The sequence below is a fragment of the Drosophila biarmipes genome, chromosome 2L, assembly GCF_025231255.1.
Source record: "Drosophila biarmipes strain raj3 chromosome 2L, RU_DBia_V1.1, whole genome shotgun sequence".
NCBI classification, from domain to species: domain Eukaryota; kingdom Metazoa; phylum Arthropoda; class Insecta; order Diptera; family Drosophilidae; genus Drosophila; species Drosophila biarmipes.
In genome coordinates, this window is record NC_066612.1 from 7,213,911 (window position 1) to 7,228,741 (window position 14,831).

General features: G+C 42.5%; 1 protein-coding gene across 1 annotated transcript; it reads right to left on the reverse strand.

Moving 5' to 3' along the window:
- Positions 1-9,043: 9,043 nt before the first annotated feature.
- On the reverse strand, positions 9,044-9,966 carry LOC108027734 (cytochrome b5 domain-containing protein 1). Its single transcript, XM_017099286.2, has 3 exons — positions 9,748-9,966; positions 9,327-9,692; positions 9,044-9,255 (listed from the first exon to the last, which is right to left on the reverse strand). Exons 1-3 carry the CDS (start codon positions 9,871-9,873, stop codon positions 9,121-9,123), a joined length of 627 nt encoding a protein of 208 aa, XP_016954775.1. The 5' UTR covers positions 9,874-9,966; the 3' UTR covers positions 9,044-9,120.
- Between the last annotated feature and the right edge of the window lie 4,865 nt (positions 9,967-14,831).

A 14,831-nucleotide genomic window follows, 5' to 3' on the forward strand; every position in this document is an offset into this window, starting at 1 on the left:
TATATTAAAGGGGTGGAAACCTATCACAAATTACGCATGAATTATAAATGTATTAAGATATTTTATTATAATTTACTTTATATTAAAATATATTGTATAAAGATCCCCTAGTGATCTAAAATAAATGTATTAGCTTTATCCCTTAAAAAATTTTAAATGTTCGAGCCCTATCCCTTAAAAATGAAATATCCGATCATCAACCTACTATATAAAAATTTTTGCCAGTACAAAAGAAATAGTGGAACCAGCAACTTTCGGCTTGGGGACTCAGCCAGTGCTTTGTCTGCACTTTCATCTTTGGCTCTTCTTTGCTTTTCAACTCCCTACCCAAACTGCTGCCCATCTTCCTCTGGCACCTCTCCAAACATCTCCCCCGGATACTTTGCGGTTGTGTAATGCCACGACAAAAAGCGATCAGATGTCCTTCTACGGATGTGCACTTTGCCTCGGTCTCTTTCCCTCCTAGATTGGCCATCTCTTTCTGGTCTGGCGTCTTAATGATCTGCGATGAACTACACTCCAGAAAAAAGGGAGATGGAAATCTTCGAGGAAGTGGCGGAACAAGAAGGGCTTCGGAACTTGTATCAAATATCTTGTCTAGATTAAAGATACCATATTCCATTTTTAAAAATTTTAAAATATTTCTGCTGAAAATCTCCAAACTTTCCACTGATCTTCCTAATGATTGGCATCACTGTATGCGAGTTGCCCTTCGAGGGGATGGGAGTGGAGTGCTCCCAACCAGTTGGGCTGCAGTTTTGTCCACATATCATCCTTGTCATAACATGCCCGTATCGAACTCAGTGGCTGCGCGATGATAAACCACATTAATGCCCCTTAAGTATGCCCATGTAGGCTGCCTCCCAATACGTGATGAGTGCAACTACCTTATGCCTCATACCTAGTATCCCCTTCACATGGCAGCTGGCCATGTAATTGCAGAGTGGCCCGCACTGCCATTTACCATTCATAGCTGCCTTTTTGCTGCTAAATGATCACCATCCACTAAGTGCGACAAAAAGTTGCATTGCAACTGGTTGCAGACTCGATTTCGGTTTGTTGCAGTGGCATTGCTGGGGTTTCTGTGCCAGACGACTAGTCCCAAAGGTCACAATTAATTGAGGGCATCTTCTACCTGTCCGCACGGCGACACTTCCGTTTCCACTTTGCGGTTGCCCAGCCTCAGAGGATCCGAAACCCAAGTTCGGAACGGGGATCCCGGTCCCAGGCTCAGAAGCCGACAGGATGAGTTGCGCAACGGAAGTCGAAAGCAGTTTGTGCATTTTTTCAGACACTTTTTGCAGTACTTTTTCGGGTATCATGATTATGATTAACGGCTAGCCAGATTTTTGAAACCTAAACTCTATACTCGTGTGCCATTCGGGTTTTTCAGATCCGAGTTTAAAGCTGCTCACTGGCCCGGCAACAATCGCTGGAACTTTCGGCACTGGAAACCTGACCACTTGTCGGGGTCGAAGCATTCTCAACTGGGACGGGGTGCGGCCCATGTTGTCGATAGAGATGATTGCCAAATATAGTTGGGCTTAGATTTCAGGTTATTGGGGGACCGTAATTGCTTCGAGAGCTGATGTGCGGTTAGAACATTAAAGTTTATTTGATTTGGCATTACTTTTGAGCAGAGAAGATGATTGCCTAAATGCCATATACATAAGTTGGAGAAGTTCCAATGCGCCATTGGAGATACCAATAAGTTTGGTATATGCTAGAAATAATATACATTTCAATTATTGGTATTATGATTTTAGTTGCAAGTACTTCAGATCGTATTGATTTTATGTTCATAAAATATTTATTTCCAATATTTTTTGTTGAAGACCCTTAAGTGTGCGATTAAGATAACCCCACATCCGCTAGATTCAAATGTATCTCCAGAACAGTAGCGCTAACTTCGAACCCTTTTTCCAAACAAATCAAATTAGTGGCTCGTTTCGTGGGCCCCTTTGATCTTGTTCGGGCGAAACGCCTGGCTGCATTCAGAGGAGGAAGATTAGTTCTAAGTACTCGTATCTCCAATCCGAACTAGCCAAGTGCGTCCGCCAGATAGAGATATGGAAATCAGCTCCCGCCCGTCCGCCGACTTGGACACGTGTTGCCCAAGCTGGGGGTTCAACCGAGTTCACTGCGAGTCCATCAATCGATGGGCAGTTCTTGCATAGTTGGAGTAACTAGTGGCTGGACTAAGGCCCAGCCCAGCCCTATTCCTCGACTAGTTAAATGCAACTTTAGTTTTTTGCGGGCAGCGGCACCGTCTGCGCACGAACGACGACGCATTTTTGTGCTTGTCATGCCGGTAATGACTGCAGCAGCAGCAGCAACAACATCGAATAGTATACTATATTGTATAGTACGAGTATAGTAGTGTATGCCAGAACAAACAGCGATATGTGCTACCGCTTTGGAGTTGTGGAGCTGCGAGCGCGCCCCAACTGATCCATGAAAGTCAACCGAGCGCGTCCGCATCCATCCAGTGCCAAAGCCAACTCCCCAACTGTTTGGGCATTGAGAGAAATAAGGGCAGATAATAGGGTGAAATTAAAATTAAGTATTAGTTACTTATTTTGGATGATTTTTTTAATAAAAAAGTATTATCTTTAATTAATTCAATAATTTTAAAGAACTTTTTTAATGGTGTTCCAACTTCTTACTTTATTTAAAAGGGTTCATTGAGAGTATTTTTTTTCGGCAGATACTTTTTATAGCATCTATATATTTTAGGATACATATTGGCTTTTCATCATTTTAGATGTCTACTGACTTTGTAATTAATATTTTAAAAATGCCTAATAGTGGTTCGAAAAATTGTCTTTTCATTTTTAGGTAAGTAACCATACTACCTCTTTATAATTTTGTATAAAATGCACTTTAGGATATATTTCTCTCAGTGCCCATCCATGAGTTCTACTTGGCCGACCAGTGCGACGTCAGCAGCGCAGTATTCCTTTGTTGTTGTTATGCTTTTCAAATTCCTTTGTGGCATTAAATGTAATGAAAAGAGCTCTGGAAAATGCCCAGGAGATGGAGAAAGAGAGAAGGAAAGCCCCAGACTCGTCGCCGTAATTATAATGACTGGTCGACATGAAAGCAAGAGTGTGGTGCGACTAAGTGCGGGCGACGGGTCTGGAGATCTATGGTATGGAGTGGTATGGTGGTTGGATTACTCCCTGGCCAGTGGTTGCCGCTTCCTCCATCAGATTCGCCAAATGCCTGAGAGGGTTGAGCTTCCAGAAATCCGCTGGGGAGCTTAGGGGCTCAACCCCTCATTAATCCGTTGGCAAGCGATAAAGTGTGCCCTCATAATTGCTAATTAACAGGCAATTTAATTTTATTATGACTGTGAAACAACTTATAATTGCTACTTTAATGGCTTTTCATTCATTAGGTGATTTATGAATTTATGGAAATTTCTTTTAAATTTCTTTAAAACTTTTATGTCATGCGGGTGAAAAGTTGGTTGGATATATAATTACAGTTCAGATCCCAGGGTATTAAAATGTCTGTAATTCCTATTCCCTAGCCTCTGCAATTTTCCATGCCGATCTTCCGCCATTTGCATTTGTAATTGAGGTGTCAAGGGGCTTTTCTGTGCCCTTGATTGATTTGCAAAAGGTCTCCCCCAAATCAGCTTAGACATTACAACCAGCTCATGGTGTTTAATAAGGCTCTGGGAATTGGAGGGACACCTCACAGCCAGTTACATAAGTCATTTCCCACGCTGCTCCCAGAATATCACTCATTCTAGCCGCCCTTCTTTGGATCCCTCGCGGATCTTTGTTTGATTGTATAAATCGGCTACTGGTATTTTCATAGGTAAATGTTTTACCTAAGCCCCTGAAGTTTCGGACCAGAAAAGACAATTCATCTTGGCCAGGGGCCCTTGGGGGCTAACCAAATGAGCTGTGGTTGCCTTTGTACTCTCGAATCTCGGCTTCTGTTTCTGCCCCTGTTTCTGCTGTTTCATCGTAATTATCAACTTGAAAAAGCGCTCATTACTCCTCGGAGGAAGAAACTGAAAAGAGAAGGTTGCCAACCAATCATTGTTAGAAAGTGAAGCTACCTGTTGTGCCTGCTCCTCTCTATAAACGAGTTACACGAGTACCCAACAGGCCAAAAAGAAGTAAACCTGATTAAAGACTTCTTGTCCTCTCATCAGTGTGTGGTTTCCATTTTCAGCTGAAAACTTTGACTGTGGTCAGTGTGTGTGACAAAAAAATATACTTGAAACAATATTAAAACCAAACATAGCGAACCCTTATAATCCCTGCCACCCTCAGTTCCCACCATTGCAACCCTTCTCGGGAACCCATAAATTCTAACAAGATCACTTAAGCACTTGTCTCGCATAAATCAGAAGGAAATTAAATGGGCGAGTACACAACCCCAAGCTGCAGTTAACATTTCAATTTCAAATCCCTAACCACCCTAGCCACCAAAAAATATAGATCACAATTTGATAATCCTTCTTTCAACTTAAAAAAAATCAATTGAAGCCCGCACAGCTATAAATCAATAGAATTTAAGGCCAGGGAAATTGATTTCAAAGTCAGAACGGCTCCCACGATCCTTCTCGTTAGATATTTCAATTATCCAGAGGAAGCACAAGGCCGGTGGGGGAAATCCCCTGGGACAGGAAGTGCTTGGTCTACTAAAAAACACCCGAGTGGAAGTGACAAGGATGCAGATGTGGGTAGTTGAACGTCACGTGCGCTTTTAATTGATTTTTGGCCAGTACACAGGCGATTTGCATGGGAACCGAACGAATCCGTTTCCCAGAAAGGCCTCGCCCGCTAATTAACCGGGGAGCGACAACAAATATTGTGTTAATAACCATAAATTGAGGACCGGCCAAACCTTAACCCTTCTATGCCAGCGCTTCGATTTGCATACATAGGCAGTGCCCTGTGAAAACCGCCCCATTGTCTCCCGATCTTTGCGACATACCTGAGGGGCAGCCGAGCGGAACTCCGAGGTGCCCGGGCTATATGCATGCATACCTCCAATGTAAATACGAAATTTATTTATTTTCATTTAGTTGCACGCGTTAATTTATGCCAGCCAGAGCGGTCTTCGTTTTCTTTCCACTCTTTGGCAACCACATCCGAAAATTATACAATAAAATGTAAAATAAACTCGCAGTTCTGATTGGCAATGGATATTTATACGAGCAGCCGGACAGCGACTGCCATCGAAACCACAAGAAAGTGCAGCGCACCCCCCGCTGACCCACTGGCCACGTGGAGTCCCCAACGAACCTTGTCAATCTGCCAGGCAGCCCCAGACATCCACATCCAGTCAAGACATTTGCCGGAGGAGTGACTGACTGACTGACAGCCGGTCAGACACTCCAGTCCAGAACGGAAGCAGTGGGGCTTTGAATAATTTATGAAAAATCACCAGGGCCTGTGAAGTGCAAAAGTGGCATATCAATTTGGTGGGAGAGACTCACAATCAAGGAAAGGAAATAACTTAAATTTGACACTTTTTATTGTGTTTTTATAGAGAAATTTAAAGGAAGGAAATAAAGGAGGAAGTTGGTGTCGATAGGATTTTAAATTAATTGGGAAATAAAGGGTACTTGTTTAAAGAAATGATAAATTCAGGAGGCACAAAATATTAAACAATAACTTTTAAAAATCTTTGTTTTTATTATTAGTATTATAAAATGGTTAGGTAACAACGATTTTACCTATTTTATTAAGGGATTCTTATTTTAAAGAAATTCAAATCCATGAAGCTCTGTATTTTGCCATTCAAAAATGTATCTAAATATATTTAAATTTAGGGGATAATGAAAAATCCAAGAAGCTCTGCACTTTGTCATTCAAAAATCAATCTTTACTGGGAACATTAAATGCTAAAAGAAATAACTTCATAGGTGAAGGTATAAATGTTTTTAAGAAATTTAAATTCAAGTAGCAGAACTACCTTAATATAATAAAGACTTGAAGAATTTTTTGAACTTGTGAAAAGTATTTAATATAATTTTTTTTACATACACATATGTAAATAAATATATTAAATTTTTTATATATTTTTGTAAATAAAAGATTGTTTTAGCTTTAAAATTATTTCAAACTTAATCATTCAAGAAGCCACCTTATCAATCACCTCATAATTAATATGCCAATGACTGAGTTGGGCAGGTACAGTGGGCCCCGAATATGGAGTTGGGGGACGTTGTGGTGTGGCCACTTCCTAATTTGGTTCCGCTATTTGTTGTCGCCTGCTCTTTCTTCTTTTTTCCCTTGGTAAATTTATTATTTAATTTGCCACGGCTGTTTGGTGTGGAATGCCAAGTGCCAAATGCAGCAGCGGTCAACGCTTTGTATGCCAAATGCAAATCAATCCGGGGTATTTCCACCTTCACAATGGATGGAGGAGTCCCAGGCCAAGTGGCAGTCAAGAATCAAAAACAGTAAAAGAAAATGAAATTGAGCCATAACGGATGTTGGATCTACGCTGACCACTTTTGGAGCCGTCGGAAAGGCTTGGAGCGGAGTTTTGGACTTCCTTTTGGGAGCGGTGTGACCGCGACTTGTGACCTTCAGGCCAAAATATTTCGATTGTCCCGCTCGCCTGGCTTTCTATTTCTATTTCCATTCCGAAGCTCAGCTGCATAAGTCTGCGCAATTAACAAGCCGAGCAGAAACAGCACAGTGTTTATGTCGAGCTAAGCACTAAATTAGCTCGCTTAGCCTGGGAATCCGGAGTCGCCGGAGGAAAGAATGCTCGCATACCAGAGCCTCGACTTCCGCCTGTCTTTGGGGAGATGGGAAAGAATGCGAGTGCCATGGAATTCAGATTTACCCAGCCTGCTGAATGGTGAATAGGTGGGAATGGGATGCCAGAGCCGCCAGCGAAGTGGGTTACATGTTCTACTGTTGTGGGTGATGTCGATGGTCCATGATGGATTCGGTGGCTCCCAGGGAATGTCGCGTGAACAGCGCAGTTTGTGCGAATGTTCTGGCAAGATGTCACCAGCCCTATCGGGTAAAATTCCAATAACATTCCAAAGTAGGTGATGTCAACTCGTTTCTAATTGTTGAAGGTAACGGTGTTACACTTTATAAAACATATATAAGTTAACAAGGGATTTTCTATAAACTACTACGATACTATATTCGCTTAAAAAACTTTTTTTTTAATTTAATTTACTAAAGCAATTAAAATTGTATAATTTTAATAAGTAAACATTTTGGCTTTTATGTTAAATTGATTAAAAATATGTCAAGTGATAATGGTTCTTTAATTGGGTACTCAAAATATCGATTTATAAATTTTATAATTTCAAATTAATTTTTAAGCTAACATAATTAATTTGTAGCTAACATATCAAACTTTATTTTAAAAAATAGTAGGTATATTATTGAAAATATATTCAACAAAATAAAAAAGTTATAAAATATTATACCGGAAGAATAATGCAAATAAACATAATATCCCATTGCAAAAATTACGTAATCATCATCTCTTTGGGAAGCTTTGCATTCCAGCCTTATGCAAATTGCAGCTTCTCCCCCGTTAATTAACAACCCGGTGCACACTCATGACGGAATGGCCTATCACCCAGCAGAGTCCACAAATACGGCTTAATACGCGAGTGCAATTTGTTTACCTATACAGGCAATGAACTCTGTGGCGCTTCGAACAAAAGACTTAGGCAACGAACTCGGTCGAGTGGGGGGGGAGGAATGCCAAAACGATAAACGCAATGCCATAGAGTCGGCCAGTGCAATGGATTTGAAGACTTCTACGCAGTGGTATCCCATCCAAGTCCCCCTCCCCCGGACTCCACCGCCATTCCACAAAGATCCCAGGCCGCGGCAGGTTACCAATGTTCGATTTTGCTCCTTTTTCCCAGGCCTGACAGGCGCAGACTCGGGTGAGTCATCCAGTCAGGGTGGCGGTGCCAGGCACTGCGATTTCAGATTTCAGAGCCGAACAGGTAAGTGAATTTCACAAGATTCTGCATGTCTTGGCTCAGACGTTCTTAGGTATCAATTCGATTTGGCGGATTTAATTTGGGTCTGTCTTTGGTCTCGGGTTGTCTTGCCCCATCGGTTAAAAGGGTCCTAAGATTGTCTGGATTTTACTGGACTTAGATAAATATTGCCAGTCTTGTGGTGGCCCTAATAAAGTCTTTATATACATTTATTTTTGGTTAAACAGCAAAGACCATTTAATTCGTTAATGTCTATGACTTGCTTAGAGCCACTTCCTATTAGTCACTCGTTGTTGTTGTCTCCCGGAGGTTAATTAGATTGTTTTTTACCTCTTGGATCTAGATAGACAAACACGCACTGGCGACCTTCTGCTGCCAAACCCCTCGGCTTGTCAAAAATCCCACATACGCGGCGACTAAAATATTTCACAACATTGTTCAAGTGCCAGATTCTTAGCCTCTTTTGTCGCAATGTAAATTAAGAACACAGCCGCAGGCCATTTATGGTCCGGCCTGGCCCCAAGCCCAGCCAGCACAAACAGGTTTGCAATTAAACAACTAAAAAATTATTAAGCAAAATGGCTCTGAAATTAATTATTTATGCGCTCAAGATAGCACAACGCCAGGCAGTCGGCGAAGCCCCCAGTTTGGCGGAGATCCAAGTGAGGTGGGCGTCTCCTCGGCGCACTTCGAAGAACCCAGAATCAAGCACCATAACTACTGCCGCGAAAGGCTCGCTGAAAAACACCCAAGGTTCACAGTTCAGTGATCACTCCCCCCGGAAAGTAACGCGTGCCAACTGGGCAGCTGCAGGCTCTGCACCACTCGAAAAACTAAAAAATAAAAAACAGACACCCCGATCGTCATACACGAGTTCACAGCTCCACCGGCCCGCATAAATTAGAGCCGCGATCAGGAGCAATAAGGCGCATATTACACAGTGGGCATACACATAGGTAGCTAGTGCGACCCTGAACAAGTCTGCTGCACTTCTCTGACTTATTACCGCCCGCCGTGGACCATGACATTTGTTGAAATTCGCCTAAAACGCCTGTAAATGCCCGGCCGAACAACCAACTCCAGTCTAGCTTGAAATGAGCTTTACTTGCAGCCAAACAGCACAACAAATTTCCAATAGCAATTAATCATAAGCGGAATAGTCAAGCGATTGTTATGTCATCCGTGTAGTAGAGCCAAATGGAGGGCGGCGGCAGCTCCACGGTGCTGTCCTCCTCATCCGTCAGCCCGTTCTCGTCCAGGGTGCCATTCAGGTCCAGGACACTGCAGCCCTTGCCCTGTTTGGGAAGAGTATGAGATTAATATCTGCTAAAAACATAGTAATACTATTATTATTATAATAGCTTACCCCTTTCGAGAACTTTCGCCACTCATAGCTGCCAGCGTGGTGATTATACCTCTCCTTGTACTTCTGCTGGATGTCGTAGATGCTGTCCTCATCGCAAACGGTCATGAACTGCGTCTGGGCAGTCAGGGTGTTAACAATCCGAATGACCCGAGCCCGCTTAGTGACTCTCCCAATGTGGTAGAAGGGGTCCTGGCTCCACATGACTCCCGGCGTTTTGGAGAACTCGGAGATGGCCACCTCCAAGATGGGAGGAAACAGGACACGGGGTCGCCCAGTACTGGGGGAGATCTCCGTGCGAGGCTCTCCATTCTCGTGGAAGAAGTGGGTTAGGTCCTTTCCCGCATGGGCTATCAGATAGTCCAGGGTCTGAAAAAGATATTAAGTTATAAAGAGATTTTCGTAATATAGCTAAACCACCCACGCGATTCCAGTGGTCCAGGCGATCCTTCAACATGGGCGTCAGATCAAACACATTCCTGTGTATGATCACCCAGCAGTCGTCTTTCTTATTATGCGAGACCACCTCATCCTTGAGATAGTATCGCATCTTTCGGAGATTTTCATATAAACGAGACTGAACGAAATGTAATTTGATTTTCTCGACAAAACTGTCGCCCCTTGACTCGGCCCATTAATTCTGAGTTTTCCAGCGGTGCCGACTGCTCATCATCACCATTTCCAGAGGTCCCAGGGAACAGCCAGCCAGGTCTTATCGCCAGACTTGCATCTCTGGGCCCCCGGTTGGCAGCCCAATTAATTCCAGCTGCCAGTTCCCATTCCTGGCTGGCTTTTCGGGATGCCATTGCATAATTAGCCGCCAATTGTCAAGTCGTCGGCGACGCTCTAAGCCCATCAATCGTTTGCCATAAATAGAAAAAATTAGATTAATGACTGATGGCATTTTTGGCCTAACCTCCAAGGTTACAGACACACTCGAATGGCATTCCAATTGATGAGAACCCTGTCAGCGGTTCTTGAGCGGGAGCACTGCACTTTGAGATATTTGGCCTCCAGTTATTCCGAGATCATTCAGCTTTTTGAAGTGAATGGGAGCATTTTTCTTTCATGATAGGTTGATTAATTTGGGGAGATTTTTTAAACCACTTGGAGAAGGCTATTGACAACTTGAGTTAATGAAAAACTTTGATAAAGTTTCCTTGTCAACTAAAAATGTGAAAACAGATGTTCTGAACGAAATTCTATGCTAAATCAATAAAATGGCTTGTTATACAGACTCCATTTCGTTTAAAAGTAAGAAAAGTAAGAGTACCTAAGCCAGCTGGTCGACAAGGGTTTAGTTGTCTTGAATAAATTCAAAACTATACCAATAAACCCTTTTCACTCTACCGAATGGATTCAGTTTCCTTTCTGTTTGAGGTTGAACTTTGAACCCAGCAGCCGGACTCCAGGTTACCCAAAGGTAACTAATGGACACACGTGATAAAATCAACTTCCGCAGGATTACAAAGTCGCCGACCTGGGGGTCACTCAGTCCAGGGCGCACAGTTCACAGCTGCCACTTTCCGTCGCGCATGCGCAGACACAGAATTCGAGGGATTTGCCATGGCAACTCCCAGTTGGTCTAAACATACACACAACAGAAAGGGGCCACGGAAAAGGGGTAGCTGCCCAGGAAAGGAAATTACTGTGACAGGATCAGAATGCATCGAGTGGCTTCTCATATTGCAATTATAGGCCATGGTGCTAAAAGGATTTACCAATACTCGGTGTTTACTTTAATTGCCTGCCACGCGTCGCTCTAAGTGGTTTTTAATATTTGTTTCCATTCCGAGGGAAGTCGACAGCCTGCGTGATTGCAGCAGCTGTTGGTGGATAGCCACAGACACCAACAGTCGTCAATTATTATGGGATCGGCCTTGCCTCGTGAAAGTTGCATCCTTTTTGCCAATGCCGCACAAGCGAGAGCGCAGACAAATGGCAACAGCAGGACCCACAATAATAGCCACAAAAATGGCAATTAATCACGCAAGGCAAACACATTGTATGATATGAGGGAAGATAGACAAAGAATCGACTTTGCTGGTGACCTGTAGAAAGTTATGGGTTTCTGGAATCAGTACTTTTATTGGTTTTGGGGGACTTTAAATATTTTTATAATATTTTTCTTGGACTTAAGTTCAACCCCAAAACTGAAGTAAAACCCTACAAAAGAAATTACAAAACCGAAAACAAATTGTTGACAAAAGGGTCAATAAAACTTAAAAATAACCAGGTCCTGAAAAACCAGCTGCCACTTCGGTGGTTGCCCATAAGAAAATAGGGCTTGGTGTGGGTTGAACTCCAATCAACATTCCCTCAGCTCATTTGCATGGGTGAAAACTGGAAGGCGAGCGAGGGTGCGAGTCCTGCTAATTGCCTCCTAGTCAACTGTGAAGCTGCACATATGTCGCCTCGCCCGAAGGACAATGGATCTAGGATACATTTTCCATTTCCAATTGTTTGCCCACCGACTGGGTTTGATTTGGTGGGATGGCAACAGCTGGTTGGCCATTTGACACGCCGCTGCTGGCAGCCTTGATCTTCGCTCTTTGGTCTTTGGCCAAGGAGCTGCTGGTGCAGCTGCAGCTGGCTTCATTTCTGTCTTGGATTTTGGGTCAAGAATGCGTGTGGCAGGCACAAGCGACGGGGCACAAAGCGGGCGAGGCAAATGAACCATCCGAAGTGGAAATGCTGCGGGTTAAAAACAACCCCAACAACCGGAGGTCCCAACCCCTACGCACCACCGAGCCCCGATGAACCACGTGCGTCACGCGCAGACGCAACCGCTGACACGGCAAAAAATATATGAAACATACTTACAGCTTATTAGTAAAAAATAATAAAATAAAAATAAATATTTCGTTTTAGGGATGTCGATACCAATTCCAAATATGTATTTTTTATTTTCCTCATTTTTCTCCGCACAGTTTCTCAAAGTCATGACAGTTAACTAAGGGTTAAATTGTGGGTAGATTAAACCAGCGCCAGTCTCTTTGAAGATTGGTTGTTCGTACAATTAACATCGCATTGAGAAAACTTATTTGCCTTTCTGAACAACTAACTTCATGCTTAATTTATCTGACAGAATATAATCCAGAACTTTAACATGACATTGCGAAACAGCTTCGTCGGATGAAATAACTATTTATTTAAAGTTATTTTATTATGCACTTTTTTTGTTACAATTTTATAAGTTAGAAAATCTAAAGCTGTACAATTTCTTTGCGTGCACTGGCAGGAACCCCGAATGGGACTCAATCTCCGGATCCAGGGACTCCAACCCCGTTTCGATTCAGAGGCCCCGTTACGAATCGAACAATGGCGCATGCTTTTGAGAGCCCATTGAGTGCGTTGTGATAATAAATAAAAACTAGCAGAACGAAATACTTTGTTAATGTAAATGACAGGAAGTGTGCACTTGAGTGCCAGCATCGTCGTCCCCCAGAGGCTGCAATTAAATCCATAAAAAAGCCAAGCAACAATGACAAGTTTAGCGGAAAAAGTGCCACAAAAACTGCTGCAGCTGCAGAAATATGATTGTACTTCGGCTTTTTGCCCCTCTCCTAATCAGGCAAATTGCAATTGCACTGGCAATTGTAATCTGGATCGAACGCTGTGCGTAGGCAAACGAGTTGGCCAATTGTGGGTCCAGCTCTTAGATGTGGTTCCGATTGCCTTGACACATAGACTCGAAGTGCGGCGCCAATTTATTTGCATTCCATGATAAACCGAGAGTTTGCATGCTATTTTAAAACTCATTGAAAATGCGACGAGGTGGGCACAAACAATTTTTCCTAAGATAAATAAAGGGAAGGGTTTATGTTTAAGCAATTTGAAATATTATTACAAGTAATATTAATACTAAAGCCAATCTTAAAAATGGTCTAATATAATACGCTTTGCTAACAATACACTATCAAGATTTGAGTTCAGCACGACACCCATTATAAAATGGAGTATCTTTTCTTTCCCGCTGTTGAAAAGAACACCACTCAAACAATTAAACACCACCACAGGGAGGCCTCATTATAGTTAACACCCTGCGCAGGCTCTTTCAGACACTCTTCCGAACTCAACAGCTGACGGCATTTATCTGCTGTGCTATCGTGGGGTGTACATCTCCATGGGTTCTCGAGAATCATCAAAATTATTGTATAAACATGCAACTAATTGAAAAGTGTGCCGTAATTCATTAGAAGGCCAGATACAATCGGTCAGATCCCCTGTTATAAGGTATAGTATGGTATGTGTGGCTGGCCAACTGTTATTATCTTCGAGAGGGAGGAAAAGGATCTCTACCAGTTGCTTAGGGGGCGTTATTTCTGTCAGGATCCGAGGGTTGCATCACAGGTCGCATCCCACACAACTGTTACCATTTTATATTTACCTTCCCATCCATCCGATCCGAGACGATGCGCCTGCGCAGATTGATTTATTCAAAAACAAATAAATTGCCAGCATATGCGAAAAATATATAGTTGGTTTAGGTTTCCTAGCATGTGGACCAACATCTGTTTATAGATTACAACGTATTGGGTGGTAAAGTTCCCACGATTTTAGAGTTTTAACTTTTAAAATAAGTATATAACTCAAAAGTGGCATACATTTTTCATGACTAACTTGGTAAGTGAACTCTAAAATGCGCATAGCTAATGTGCATAAGTAATGCTACAAAATATTCTCCTTATTTAGCCATTCCTGGCTCGTTTGCTAACATTTTTCCCGCACACAGTTTTCAATTAATAAAACGAACCATTGTTCTGCGGGTCATCCGAGATTGCCAGGTCCACAGTACCGCAGTTCGACATTAGTCTGAAAGTGTGTCCCAAGCAATTAGTGCTCGACACATTAACTAAATCTAGGCAGCCCATGCTAAGGCCAGTTGGCCCGGCTAAAATTGGCTTATGATTAGCCATTATTTCATGGCTGGCTCTGGTAGGGCGGTTTGTCTTGGAGTGGCATGCAACATGCAGTTAGATTTGACTTTCGCATGGCATGTTGGAATGCAGTTGGGGGCGGCCGAGCCCAGGTCTGGGCCCGGTTAACAGTTAGTTGTTGCCAGTTGGCGGTTACCAAGTTGCCAAGTTACCAACTGCAGACAAATGGCGGCAAAGTTAACAGACATCGGATGTCTTGGCTCGTCATCGTTGCGACATTGCAAGGTCGCTTCCCAAACTTCCTGCCATTCATGCCGGTTAATTGCTTGCATTGTTACTGCTCTTGCACTGAGGAAAATGTGGAGTTTTTTTTATAAATTTGATAGTTGATGATATTTTTTCCATATATTTTAATATTCGATTTTTTAATTAAGTTAAGTTTTAGGTCGATTTACAACCTTTTAAAATATGTTTAAAAATTGAAAAAGAATATTATATTGTATAATGTTATATGATTATAAGCTATCGTTTTATGTATTGTATCCCTCCTAAAGAGCTTCTTGTGCCATATTTTTCTGTGTGTAACCATTGTTACTGCTGATGTTCCTGTTGTACTTGCGGTTGCTGT